At 34.1% G+C, this 14833-nt stretch overlaps 1 protein-coding gene across 6 annotated transcripts in view; it reads left to right on the plus strand.

The window, feature by feature from the left end:
• The window catches only part of LOC112046768 (protein unc-13 homolog B), a 463016-nt gene that overhangs the window by 398736 nt on the left and 49447 nt on the right, over positions 1-14833 (plus strand). For 3 of the 6 annotated variants that reach the window (XM_052886522.1, XM_052886521.1, XM_052886519.1), the window contains 8 exons: positions 434-477; positions 566-656; positions 2254-2328; positions 7903-8122; positions 11008-11140; positions 11727-11833; positions 13406-13547; positions 14309-14435. In XM_052886522.1, the coding sequence (XP_052742482.1) occupies positions 434-477; positions 566-656; positions 2254-2328; positions 7903-8122; positions 11008-11140; positions 11727-11833; positions 13406-13547; positions 14309-14435 (939 nt within the window). Of the gene's footprint in view, positions 1-433; positions 478-565; positions 657-2253; positions 2329-7902; positions 8123-11007; positions 11141-11726; positions 11834-11977; positions 12085-13405; positions 13548-14308; positions 14436-14833 lie in introns of all 6 variants that reach the window. The other 3 variants (XM_024083548.2, XM_052886520.1, XM_024083547.2) reach the window with 3 other exon arrangements.

Here is a 14833-nt window from a genome sequence, read left to right on the forward strand (position 1 = left end):
CAAGAACAAAACCATCCCAATATATAACAATATAATAAAATAATTTGTTAACATAAGTTCGTTGTAAGTGTGTTAATTCTCCATTTGTAATATTTAGTTGTAGTTATTATAAATTGTTTGATGATATAATTTTCATATTTTATTACATAATTGTTTTAAATACATTTACTAACACTTAGTTATTAAACGTTGATTATAATTATGGTTTCTAATCTTTTTAAATCGTTTTTATTAGTTCTAATTTTAGAAAAACAATCAATTACGAGTACATCCGTTTGAGAAAAGATAATATTATCAATTCGTATGAAAATTATATCAGATTTATCTATAATATTGTTATATTTACCTATGTTTTTGTTATGAATAAAAATGTTAGTGTTTATTTATTTTTATTTTTGTTATTAATTGTTTTTATTTTTGTTTTTTTTTTTAGAATGGCACCGGAGGGTTCAACGAACAAGGCGGACGAGGAAATGGGTATGACTTATATAAATTTAAACCAGTCTTAATTTTTTTTTTTATACAAAATAAAATTTATAATTTATTCCCTATTTTGTTTCTTTAGGCACCCAGGAGATAATCCATTTTATAGCAACATTGACAGTATGCCGGATATACGACCTAGGAGAAAATCCATTCCTCTGGTGTCTGAACTTGTAAGTAACAGTTGATTTTTTTGTTCAAAATCTGTGTCAATTCTAAATCAAAATGGAGTTAATAGATATATTTATTTTTCTGACCTGTTTCAATTGACTATCTTACATTACAAAACAAATATTCACTGAAAGTCTCAAGGTCACAAAGTCTCAATAGCTCAACGGTAAAGGGATCGGAGGTGGTTCGATCCACGCTCGTTGGATTATTGTCGTACCCACTTCATTACAGTCCTTTCCGACTGGTTGGACAAGAATGGGAATATTGGTCATATACATTAAAAAAGTCTATTGACGATGTTTGTAAATTATTTAAAGGTAGATATTTGAAACTGGTCGTAAATGTTTACAGCTCGCATCGACGTACGCTTCCTGATGCTTAGTAACATTAGGCGCGTAATAAATGTTTTCTTCTCAACGGGATATTTCTACATTTTACCTGTTAAACATAATACGTTGAGATCTTTTCAATTTTAAAATTCATTTATTACTTTATATTATTCTTGTATAGATATAAAATATATGATAGTTTAACTCATCTAAATATTCAAGATCTCTTCGTGTATTGTTTGAACTTCATGATTTTTAAAGACTTTGAAGCAGTCTATATAAACCCTTCTTTCTTCTTTGATGTATTATGTTACCTGTAATTTATGTGTCTCCCTTCTAATTTCTAATGCTATTTATGTAGGTGATCTTTACCTACCTAATTTTAGACGGCCTCTCAACACCACTCTACCTGCAGTATATATTGAACTTAGGGGTCACCTGAAATCTTACTATTGTGTAGCGGAACCAAAAACTGCCACTGAAAATTCCTGATCTAAATTAATAATCTCATTGCATTTTACCCCTAACCATGGACCCGCAGGTTCTCAAGGTATTTCTCTCCCAATAACACTTTCTATTCTATGCATGGAAATCTATTAACATTTGATGTTACCGCTTTTGATATGATATTAATTTTTTTGTAATTTTATCTCCTATCTTCAGAATTGGATGCCTTACACGTTTGCATGAGACAGCTGTTTTGCTATATTTTTTTACAATTTAAACATATCGACAAATGTTCTATCTACAATATAGGTATATTAACAAGGATGGTAGGTACTATAAAAATATGCACGAGCTTATTATAATATATTTCATTTAAAATCTGATATTTAGTTGCTGATAAGATAATACAAACCCCTCGTTGAATAGGAGAAACAAAATAATTTTGGTGCTGTCATTTCCTATAAAAAAACTTGCACACGATTTACTTTTTATTGCATACATACATATTTTATTAATTATACTCTTCTAAATATTGCAAGAACTTAAAACAGGTTTCTGGACTATTTTTTTCTATAAATTTTCAATTTGACTACAATAAATTGACAACAGGCTTAAAGAACAGCTTTTACATATAGCATGAGTAGTATATTTATTGAGACTATTATAGCATTGAAAAGAATTGAAAATTAGATTAAAGTTTCTCGGAGTTTCAATAATCTACATGAAATAGATAATAATAGTAAAATTTAAAAGTTACAGTAAAAGTAGTAAATAATGGTATAAATCGAGAAAATGAGCTGATATTTAAATTATTTTCAAATAGACAATGGCTGCTACGAAGAGGAACGCTGGTTTGACATCAGCGGTACATCGAGCTACGCTAAACGATGAAGAATTGGTAAGTCTATAGTTAGTAAAGATTGTACCTACATAGAAACTATTTAAAATCCTTTAAGATGTTTAAAAGTCATTATATTCGCGCCTCGTCCTCGAGATTAGTAGCAGATATTACACATGTAGTTACGCATAGACGTCACCACTCATCACTTAGTTGAGAAAAAAGTATTTTACCCTCTCCCTTTTGTGTCGTCCACTTGTTGGTTGGACGGTTGTCGCCAGTCATTCGCATTTTAGTGCTCAATCACTCAATACATTGTAAGCGTTCTTTCGCAGTGTGTGTTATTATAATAAAGTTTATTTAAAATACGAAAAATTCACAAACGACAAAGTGTTTTAAGTGAAAGTGTATCAAGTTCAGAAGAAACTGAGGACGTTCTACACGACGAAATTGAAGCACCGTTTTATTGTACTTACGTATCTACGTAAATAATACATTATTAATGCACCCGGGACAGTCATTGGGGCTGTTCAACGCATTAATAGACGGTTGGCGTTTTACACGGCGAAATTGAAGCAGGTATCTACCCGCTTATCTATACATACGTAGGTATCTACGTAAAAAGTATATTATTAATGCAACCAGAGCAGTCATTGGGGCTGTTCAACGCATTAATACGCCGTTGGTGTTCTACACCACGAAATTGGAGCAGGTATCCACCCGCTTTTCTATACTTACGTATCTACGTAAATAGTATATTATTAATGCAACCAGAGCAGTCATTGGGGCTGTTCAACGCATTAATAGGCCGTTGATGTTCTACACCACGAAATTGAAGCAGGTATTTTTTCGCTTTTTTATACTTACGTATCTATGTAAATAATACATTATTAATGCAACCGGAGCAGTCATTGGGGCTGTTCAACGCATTTATACGACGTTGGTGTTCTACACCACGAAACTGAAGCAGGTATTTACCCGCATTTCTGTACTTACCTACGTATCAACGTAAATAATATATTATTAAAGTAACCTGAATAGCCGCACAGCTACAACAGTTGGGACTGTATCGAAGCACGGAAGTACGGCTGCCGTTCCTTCCACTGGGGACTGTAACCTAATATACTCGTAGATATGACAAATCTTTTTACCTAGCTCGGTTATAATGTACAACATCATAAACTACTAAAATTTGTCAGGGGCTTCTTAAAGTCCACTTTTTAGGCACTTAAGTAATTAAGTTTACGAATTTACATATCATACCTATTTATGATAAATTTCAAACACTCCCGCACTGGGGCCAGATAGTTGTCTACCAGAACGGCAGACTAATAACACTCTTCAGAGCTTGAATTACATCTGTGAGCCTCAGCCAGGCCATAGTACTCCGGCAGATTTATAATTGCTCATAATACAAACGTCCCTGAACTGATACAGAACCTTAGAAGAACATTAATGACAAGTATTGGCCAGAAGTATGCAACTAACTTGCAAATCATTTATTTAATATTAACAAAGACGCTCTCCATTACAAAATTTGGAAATTAAAGCGGTCATTAATGAAAGCAGTTAACAAATCCAGGCTCAAACGAGAATAAGATTCTGATAACAAGACAGTAAACACCAATAATAAAGTGCCAGCTTCAAAAAATTTAAACCATAAGGCGCGCGGGCGCTCAATGAGCCGCGAGCCCGCAACTCGCCGCTGACGCACTGTCTGCGACCACCGCACGCGCACTCCTGGAGGAGGCCGTCGCGGGGTCACCAGGCGGCGTGTCTACGTCGCCGCTCCTAAATACAAACGATAATACTATTCCATCCTGGATAGAACATTATGAAATACCATTTCATATCCTGTTGTAAAGATAGCTATCCCAAATGTTTACCTTGGGCCAACGTCCTCATTGCGCAATGGCTATCAATAACCTACTCAATATATGAAACATAAATCACTATGTTTTGTATAAATCTATATGCTTCAAGTACCTTCCTGGTACCAAAACCATGTGGAAGTGATATACTTTGAATTATAAAATACTAATTTGTTTATTAAAACGAATCATTTAAAATAAGAGTATTTAAGAACAACACTGAAAGTTGTAACACGTCAAGTGGCGACAATTGACTTAAAAGATGCATATTTTTTAATCAAAATCATAAAGAATCATGAAATATTTGAGATTCCTTTTTTATGGGAGCACGGCCCTATTCGTTTTTACTAAGATGTGGCTATGTTTTTGTGCTCCAAGGATGTCTTGTCCGCCGTCTATTTAGACGATTGACTATTGTTTGGTTATTTCTGTTCAGAATGTTTAAGCTAATATCGATCTCACTAAAAGTCTATTAGTATCACTTGGTTTAATTAATTATTAACGAAGTAAAAAGCGTACTCTAAAGAGTACTCATAAGACTCAAGTTAAAGTAAATTTCGACAAAAAAAAAAAAAAATTATAATAATAAAATAATACTTAGTGATGATCACACAATTTTCGTATTATCTTACCAACAAATTATTAATTACGAATTAAAACGCAGCTCCAAATGTTCTCAAAATATGGAATTATGTACCTAAATATCTCAACTTGAAAAATCATGATGATTTTAACAGCGTTATGAATTCACCTAAATCAAGTCAACCTGATTTCGACTGGTGGATTAATAATAACATAGAACATTCTGTCCATTGAATAAAGATTAATTAATGTCTACAAAGTAGAAATATTTTCTGACGCCTCAACGACGGGATGGGGGCCGCATGTGAAGATAGGTCGGCAGGTGTACCGCGGTGTAATACTGAAATAGAACATAAATGAATAAAGAGCTGATAGCTACATTTGTTGCTCTAAAGACTATTCTTCTTCAAAGCTTGCTACGTGTTGACTATTCAACGGCAGTAGCATACACTAATAAAATGAGAGGTATCTATATACTGGACCCTCACCTCACGAAACTTCTCGTGATAATATTACATATATTATATAGAAGTACGAAGGCAAACGTTTTTTCATTTGCGCCTTTAACATAAAATCTATCCGCAATATAATTGCAGACTATGAATTCTGTAGAACATATATCATCCAACTGTCTGATTTTACTTTTTACGATCTCGCTCATAAATTCGGACATCTAAATATTGATTGGCTTGTAGTCAAAGAATTTTCATTTCTCTTAAGGAATTTACAAAATTTCACTGTTATAAATAATATAAATACTTCTCACAATCGTAAATATATCTTATTAATTATTTTACAATCAGCTCGAAATAAACATTTCTTTGTTTTTTCGTTCTACCTACAGACACGTCCGATGCGGTACGGAAGCATTACCTCAGTGTAAGCGTTAGTGGTAATTACCACTGTATATATTTTCTTAGTTTCGTTTTAAATGTGATTAACGATTTGGATTTGGCATTCTTCGCATACGCAGATAATTTATTATAAATTTGCACGCCTTCAAATTGTAAGTCTCTTACCGAGACAAGTCCTTTGATGCGGTAGCAAAATGTGGTCTTTTTTTTCTACGACTAATTGGATCCTGCACCTGATGTACTTTCGTGAAAGTAATAGTGTGTGAATTGATTTATCTTTAATCTTCTTTAATTAATATAATATAAGTACAGTGGGCATGTAATTGTTTGATATCCATGATGTCTGTCTGTATTTTTGTGTAATTTAAAATATGTAGGAGCTAGTCATAAATAAATAACATTTGGAAGTCGCATAAACAACAAATGTGACACACTTATCCTGGGCACAGGAATCCAGACGCTTTCAAATGAACCTATACATTTACAGTTTAAATTATGATCTCAACGCATTACTGCTTTTTGAATATTTACAGACAAGGCACGAGCATCATGGTTGTACCCTATTGGCTTACTCAGCCGTGGTACCTCCGTGGTAAGATTTTCACCTAAAGGCCAGGGGTTAATGTCTCAGTCCAACTCTTGTCGTATACAAATCTGAATTATTCGAGAAGAAGACTTAAGAAGACGTGATGCACACTAGAATCACTTCTTGAAATAATGTTGCGACGTTTATTTAAAGAAGAAATGGTGGTATTTCTGTCAAACTAAATTGATTAATATTTAAGATGCATCTGTACCCACAGAATTGGTAATTAGGTATAAATTTGTTTTTTCACGGAAACTGAGCCTAGGCCTATTTAATGATGTCGCAAAAACTTCTTAAAGTTCCTACGTTTTGTCGATTAAAACCGCCAAGAACCCAAATATGTTGTTGCCTGCCAATCTAGTTTCAGATAAACTGAGTAGGTACATAGCACCCCAATGAAGAAATAACCTTAGATTATCTTACAAACAAAACTATTACTTTATTCGTTATGTCCAAGGTAAAGGTAAATGTAATATTCAAAACCTATCTCGGCACAATTAATATTCCCGACGTAACTAAGACTCCAAAAACCTGGGTTTCAACAACCCATTATTAATTTACATTTCTTTGTAGAAATAGCCGTATGTCCAGCCACTACCATACTGTTATCTAGAACACACCTCAACATCAAGGAAGTATGATGATCTATTCATTAGAATTAGGAAACCTCATGAACCAGAGGGATGGAAACACTCGGTGAGTGTGGGGTCAACTCGAGCGGTTCAGTGGTCACAACATGAGACAGGCCACGTCGCGGCACGTAGCTCGGTGTTAGCCTAGATAAGATCCGTAAAACGGCAGGCTGGAGTAGGATTTCCACAACGTTCGCTAAATTTTATCAAAGAAAGATCATACTGATAATAATGATACTACTTTAGGTGAACTAATAATAATAATAAAAAAAAAATATTATAACAATGATCACTCAATTACATAAATTCAAGTGAAGTAAGGCATACTTTTTTACCTAATATAAAAATACTTACAACTAGCTAACATAGCTATTATAAACATAATTAATGTCCATTTATGATTCGAATTAATTTTAATTATCCTAGAATGGTAAACTTGTCCCATAGGGCTAAGACAGACAAGCTCTTAAGAGCAAGAAGAAGAGAAATCTTTGTTATTAAAATCTCAAGTAGATATGGATAATATAATTTAATAATAGAATAATGAAATTATATTTACAGATTGTTCATTGATGTTATTTCCGCAATACTCTCAAAGTCTACATGTGTAATATCTGCTACTAATCTCGAGGACGAGGCGCGAATATAATTAATGATTAAACGAACTTACCTGTAAGTGAAGTTCTATCATAATTATATGAGCGCCGAGTCCGAAGAGATTAGTATCCCGCCCTCCCAGTGATATACGAGTATATGCCCCAGGTGTCACGGAAATACATCAATGAGTCAAGAATATCTTACTCTAAACTAAATGACTGGCGACAACCGTCCAACCAACAAGTGGACGACACAAAAGGGAGAGGGTAAAATACTTTTTTCTCAACTAAGTGATGAGTGGTGACGTCTATGCGTAACTACATGTGTAATATCTGCTACTAATCTCTTCGGACTCGGCGCTCATATAATTATGATAGAACTTCACTTACAGGTAAGTTCGTTTAATCATTAATTATAGCTTTACAGACTGCAATAACAACGGGGATTATTATATATAAACTAATTACTAAATAATCAATCACTTTAGCACTAAGCCATTAAGTGTGTTACAGAAAATGCACGTTTACAAGAAGACCTTACAAGCTTTGATCTATCCGATTTCATCAACAACGCCTCACAACTTTGTGTTATGGACAGCAACGTCTCCTACGTATTGTTACGAGTGCGAAGGCTTGCTTTGGGGTATTGCAAGGCAAGGAGTTAGGTGCACTGAGTGTGGTGTCAAATGCCATGAAAAATGCAAAGATTTGCTCAATGCCGATTGTCTTCAGAGTAAGTTTTGGATTATGCTAATTTAAAAAAAAACAAACCATTTGGTAATTGGTTTTTTAACCTAAATTAGTAAATACATAAATACCTTAATAAATAAATACGCTGAAATTGATAATAATTACATAAAGTACCTTTAATAATTAGATAAAGTAATAACTTTAAAAGTACTATAAAAATTCTTTCACTATTTATTACCAATTATCAAATGAATCGTGATAATTATAGAATCGGTATTAAGCATTATATGAAACGGCAATTAATGCTTTCATAACCATCATGGAACCGCATATTTTAAAGGCGTATTTTTTTATTTTGATCTATTATTATCACAAATACCATGACAATTATTTTAACTATTCAAAACAGTAAACGTACTCATGGTCACGACCTTAATACAAAGATCGTTACATCATAAAGATACGTTAAAACTTATGCTTCCGATGTTTTCTACTTTTCTGGCAGCGGCAAAGCGCCGTTCTCCTTATTAAGTTGAAGTAGTGTCAAGATGCACTCGTAGTGGGTCAAATCTCAGACAAGATCTTTGTTGCACAACGACGCTGAAGGCAGTCGTGTTTATTTTCAAGAAAAAAAGTTAAACACTTTTTAAACGAGTATACATTATTAACATAACTACTCGAAAACCGGCGAATTCACTCGCCCTTAATACGGCCGCTATATGATCCGCGACCTCCTTAATCCGGCCTTCTCGCAAATTTCGTTTTTAGCGTCTACTAACTAGAAATTACCTTTCTGCCATATTTCAAGTTTGTATGTCAAGCGATTTTCAATATTTCGTAATTTCGCTTTTATTTTATTTACCACAGAAGAGAAAAAAACTTAATACTATAACACTTTTTATAATTTTATAAATATCGAACAGTTATTATGCAAAGTACAGAAACACGCGTCAAGTTTTTAGTAGTATAATATAAAATACGTGACATATTTTTTACATAATATACGAGTATAAGTGGTCTACGTTCAAAGAATATTCCGGTACGGACTCTTACAAACTTGAACACTTTGGATGACACTTAACAGGTCATTCTACTTCCCAAGTTTTTGTCCTTCTTTCCACAAATTGTATCTCTGGATATGAGTTAGATGTTTTGTGTATATACATCAGTAAATTGTAAGTCAAATAACTTGTCTTTTTTACATTTATTTCGAATTAGAATATTATTACGATGTAACGGTCTTTGCTACTCCAAGAACATAGTTCAATTCTCGATAGCATTATCAATATAGATGACATCTGTTGATAAGGTAATATTCACATGTGTTTTATAATTAAATATTGAACCAATATCTGAAACTGTTGTTGTAGACTTATTTTTTTTAGGACTTGCATGAATCTTGCATGATCGTCCATTGCAATCAGTAGGTATCCCTAAAATATTAAATATCGGTATAGATTAGGCATCAATTTCAAGTGACTGTTCTAAAAGTGGACTATTCAAAATCTTCATGTTACCAAAATCCATAGTCTTATAACAAAAGGTATATATTTTTTCCTCTAAATCTTGTTTTTTCACTGTGTTTACGTGTGACCTCATATAATAAGGCATGAACACCTTCCCTAACAAAATTATCCATTTCGCTTTAATCGGTGCATGGCTATCGGTATAAAGTTTAATATCTACATATCTTTTTCAAAATTACAATTTCTATTAATTGATTAGACTCATATTTGCACAATCATGTAGGCGGGCAGTCGGTGTCGCGTTTTATAATTCTCGGTTATTATCGAATTGCAAATATATTGTCGACTGCACGTCAATGCCATATTTGTCTACATTTTAAAAGCATCAACAAAACTAAGTTATGTGTTTTTTGTTTTATTATTTAAGATTAGTTTTAGTTTATAGTTTATAAATTATATATTAGGTTTCATATTTTAATTAATTGTATGTTTTAAGTTTGTTTTGTTCTTTACTATTTCTTTATTATTATTATGTTATTGTTCTTTATATTTCGTATCTTAAATTACTTAAGCGTTTAATTGTAGTTTAATTAATAATAAAATTGATGTTTTCAAAATGTAGACACCTAATCACGTAGATAGGGATATCGGTCTCATTTTTCTCTTCACGGGTTGCCCCGCCCAGTGCCGAAATTTGTCATTAAATAATGTCAATGTTAAACATGTCTGTGTCTACCTTATATTCCACACTTTCTAACACGCTCTGTTAAAAAAAACCCTTAAAAGCTTCAAGAACACAAGCGCCCCTAAATAAACTAAAATTAAAAATGTGCCTGCTAGCGATGTGTGCACGCTATCCAATATCTGTCCACTTCGATATTATATGTGGTCTTAGTTTCCTTCTTACGTGTTTTGATTTATAGACTTCCGCGTTTGTGTTTCTGTTACTCTTATAGCCTTATGTTTTAACTCTGTATCTCTTGGAAAATGTATCTTATTGACTAACTGTAAATTCTCTTCAATGTTCAAAACGATTCGAACAAAAGTTAATTTTGTTCGAACATCATATACTTTTACAAATGTTACGCAAGTGGAATACCTAACTAAACTATCTCTTAATGTTGATCTTAAAGCTATTTCTTTGAAATTAGTTTTGTGAATTATTGATAACTTCGATAATGCACAAACTTAAATGGAAACACAAATAAAGTAACGTGAAAATAGCTTTGAGATATTATTTCATTAAAAGGCATCGTGCTCAGGTTTGCTTCGGCTGGCGCCGCTCAAGGTCATCGACCTTATCAGATCCGACGAACGTTCAAGTTCGAAAAAGTTTGGTTCCAAGTTGGAATCTGGTTAGGTTGTGTCCTGTGAGTGGTCGTGGCAGGCCTGACTGCAGGGCGGGGTGGCCACTCGGCGCAACCCGCAGTAACCACGAACAGTATTGGCACCGCCTGAGCAGTGTGTTTCGCAGGGGCGGCCGAAAAGTCTTCCAAACACGGCGCAGAAGACAAAGCTAATTCAATAATCACCGCTATGAAAGAAAGGATGAAGCAGCGCGAACGAGATATGCCGGAAATCTTTGAACTGATCAGGTACATAATACAGAATTTAGCAACGTTACTCAAATCAAAACTTTTAAACATTAGTATTAAAACTGTATGTAATAACACAAATGTGTAATATAGTACTTTTTCTACTCCCATTTCGTAATCTACTCAATATAAAAGCTCAAACCCTATCGCAAAGCTATTAACTCCTACAGGTCGTTTGGTAATGTTTATTACCAAACGGGGAAACCGTACAACAATTTTTTTTTCTGTAATTTTTAAATAATACCTCGGCGTTAGCTACAAAAATTTAGGCTTCCTTATAATTTTTTGATTCTTTTATTTCTTTTATCATGGTCGTAGAAAAAATATTTTATACTGCACGTAATTAGCCATTGTAGCACTCGTGATGCTTATTGTGCAATCCAGCTTCGTCTCACTGCACAAAAATCACTCGTGCTACAATGGCTTTCATTACATGACAGTGGCATTCCCACATCGAATGCAGACATTTATGGGATTCGGAGTACTATACGATTTAGATACTACTAGAAACAAATTAACATAATGGATAATGAACATGAGGGATCTTTAGATACGTTTGTTTTTGACACTAATGTATATGTAACAGACAAGTCTTCAGCATCGAAACTGAGGGACATGCAGCACACATGAGCACCGTGAAGCAATCCGTCCTCGATGGCACCTCGAAATGGAGCGCCAAGATCGCTATCACAGGTTCGGAAATGTGTCGTGGATAACCCTTTTATTTGCAGATCAGATCGCCCAAGCCTCCAGAGACACCAGTCAGGCCCTCCACAGAAACACAGCACAAACACGACACTAAATTGATTCGTGTCTTTCATTTCATGTGGCGGCCAGGCGGACTTTTAACGTCGATCCCGACACTCACATAGACAGCCTCGAACAGGCCGAGCAAATCACTATAGAAGGGACTTCCAAATGGTCCTGCAAAATCGCCATCACAGGTTTGCGTTGGTCTTTTGCGGCTACGGACCGCACGCTCGCAAATTTGACTCTATTAGAAATGACTTCGCCTAATTTCTCTATACCACTTGTTTGATATCTGCTAAAATTATAAAAAAAAATTACCATCGAGTAATTGGAAAACGAACAATTTCAGCAAATATCAAAGCTCTATGCAACCTTACTTTACCTACCTACTAACCCAGCCCATTCACGGTCGTTAGTGCACCGCCTCTACTCACTTCTCTTAACAAAAACGTAGCTTTCTTAATCATTAACACAAGGAAATTCCACGAATCTGACACTCACAATGATATACTACAACAAGAGATGCACACACTACTGTACATATATTTTTTATTTAACATTAAAACATCACATTTACGATGACTGCAAACCACAAACCGGCAGCACATCTGCTATGATATTTATCCACACGTTTGCATGAATATCACACGATTTGATAAAAGTTTGTTACCGTTACAGACCCGAGACCAAACACTGTTGAGCGACCAAATATCGTTGGCGATTTAGCATATCTATTTTTTTTGTTTAAAAGAACACTAGAACTTCCGACCCCTTGTAGAGTTATACCAAATTAGATGAATGCATCTAAATTTAGCGAAAAGAAAGCATGCGTGACATGTTTACCAGAACCTTATGAAAAATCTATCTATCTCCTCTTCTTTCTGTCTATCTCTTCTGAAAAACTTTCGATTCGTGAAAATTCCACAATAATTAGATATCATCCCCGTGCATAATATTTTACTTTGATATTTATTATCTTGATCAAGTTTTCATTAGAAGTTGCGAATGTAGTCGCTAAGTTCAAGTTGTTTTAGAGTCGAGAACTTTGGTAGATTTGATCGTCCTCTAAACCCGAATCGGTACTGCAGGAAATTCATCGACAAACATCTGATCTACGCTTAAGTAAACCAAATGTGATATTGGTAAGTAAGGTAAGTTAATTATGTAGGATGTGTACTGTGATATAATATTGCTAAACTCATCTCATTACTAATTGATGATATTAATGCAGCAGAATATTAAACTAACTTTATTAATTTGCGTAAAATTTAATCACATCTGCAGTGTGTAAAAGCGTCCGCCTATTGATACTTGTTTTGCTATGCCAATAAAGGCTTGAGCCTGTAGCTGTAATTACGATTATTATTAAAAATTTTACTCCTTCGTAAAATTCAAGTATATAATAAAGTACAAAATACGGAAGAGTTACTAAAATTTTACTTATGTGGAAATTTTTTATGCTCATTGTTCATATTACTTTTATTACTTCTAAAGTAAGTATTTCCCCAATGACAGTTATCTGCGCTCAAGGGCTGATAGCAAAGGATAAGAGTGGAACCTCGGATCCGTACGTAACCGTCCAAGTAAGCAAAGTGAAGAAGAGAACAAGAACAATGCCCCAAGAACTGAATCCCATTTGGAACGAGAAATTTTACTTGTAAGTAGAGACTTTGAAGTAAGTTTCCTATCTTTTGTTAACGATATCAATAAAATATCTTTAGCAAAAAAGGGAACGCACATCCCCGGCCCAGGCCTACCCTAACCACTCGGCAATTTACTTATCTTTAAAAAAAATTAAAATATTAATAATTCTACTTTAATAAACAATTGTCACTCTATAAAAAAAAAAGTTTGCTACAACGTTTTACGAAATTTTTAATTCATCTTCAACTTGTCCACAACGGGGATAAGCTAAGATCGTTGATCATACAGCTTAAGTTTTACGATATTTTTTTGAAGACTTATGATTGGTTTAATTGCTCGTTTTTCCTGTTTGTTAAGCTTGTTGGTAACAGATAAAATAGAGAGGAGACGCCTTTAGAGAGTCGTTTCGCCCATCTACTCTGCTTTTGCATTCGGGCCCCATCAGGCGATGCTTCTGCGCTCGCCCAAACCGCCGGTGACGACGCTGAGATCCCATAACTCACACAATTATAAAAAAAATACTAATAATTTAAAAAAGTAATACAGCATCAAATGTTACTTCGTCGCTTTGGTACACCAGCGAACATTTTGCCCTACAAGAGTAGTAAAAAAATGTATTTTTCTTTGAGAAACATACTTTTATTAAGTCATCATATTATCATCTCCATACACTTTTATACAGGGGTATACAGGGTTCCCAGGGTCGACGTTGTATAGGTCGGTGGGCATTCCCCTTTGCTTTGGAATCTTTTAAAACTGTCATTTTCCTTTCAGCGAATGCCACAACTCGTCAGATAGGATAAAAGTGCGAGTTTGGGACGAAGACAACGACTTGAAATCCAAACTTCGGCAAAAGTTGACGAGGGAATCTGACGATTTCTTGGGTCAAACAATCATTGAGGTAAATAGTCGTCCTTTAATACTTCGACGAGAGTTTGGACGTTTTAATAATGTAATCCGGTTATATTTAACTTGAAATGGATTTCCGTTTGAATCATCTTTAGAAATCCAACATTATGTTTTAATTATATACTTCTGATATGATACATAATTAAATGTTATATATTAAATTTAAATTTAATATACTGAAATTTATTTTAATTTGATTAATTATATGTATATGTTAATTATAAATAAATACATCTAGATATATAAAAATTAAATGATATATTATATATCATACTAGCTGACGCCGCACGGTTTCACCCGCGTGGTTCCCATTCCCGTAGGAATACGGAGATAATATATAGCCTATAGCCTTCTTCGACAATGCGCTATCTAATACTGCAAGATTTTTTC

Source organism: Bicyclus anynana, chromosome 17, assembly GCF_947172395.1.
Source record: "Bicyclus anynana chromosome 17, ilBicAnyn1.1, whole genome shotgun sequence".
In the NCBI taxonomy this organism is placed as follows: Eukaryota; Metazoa; Arthropoda; class Insecta; order Lepidoptera; family Nymphalidae; genus Bicyclus; species Bicyclus anynana.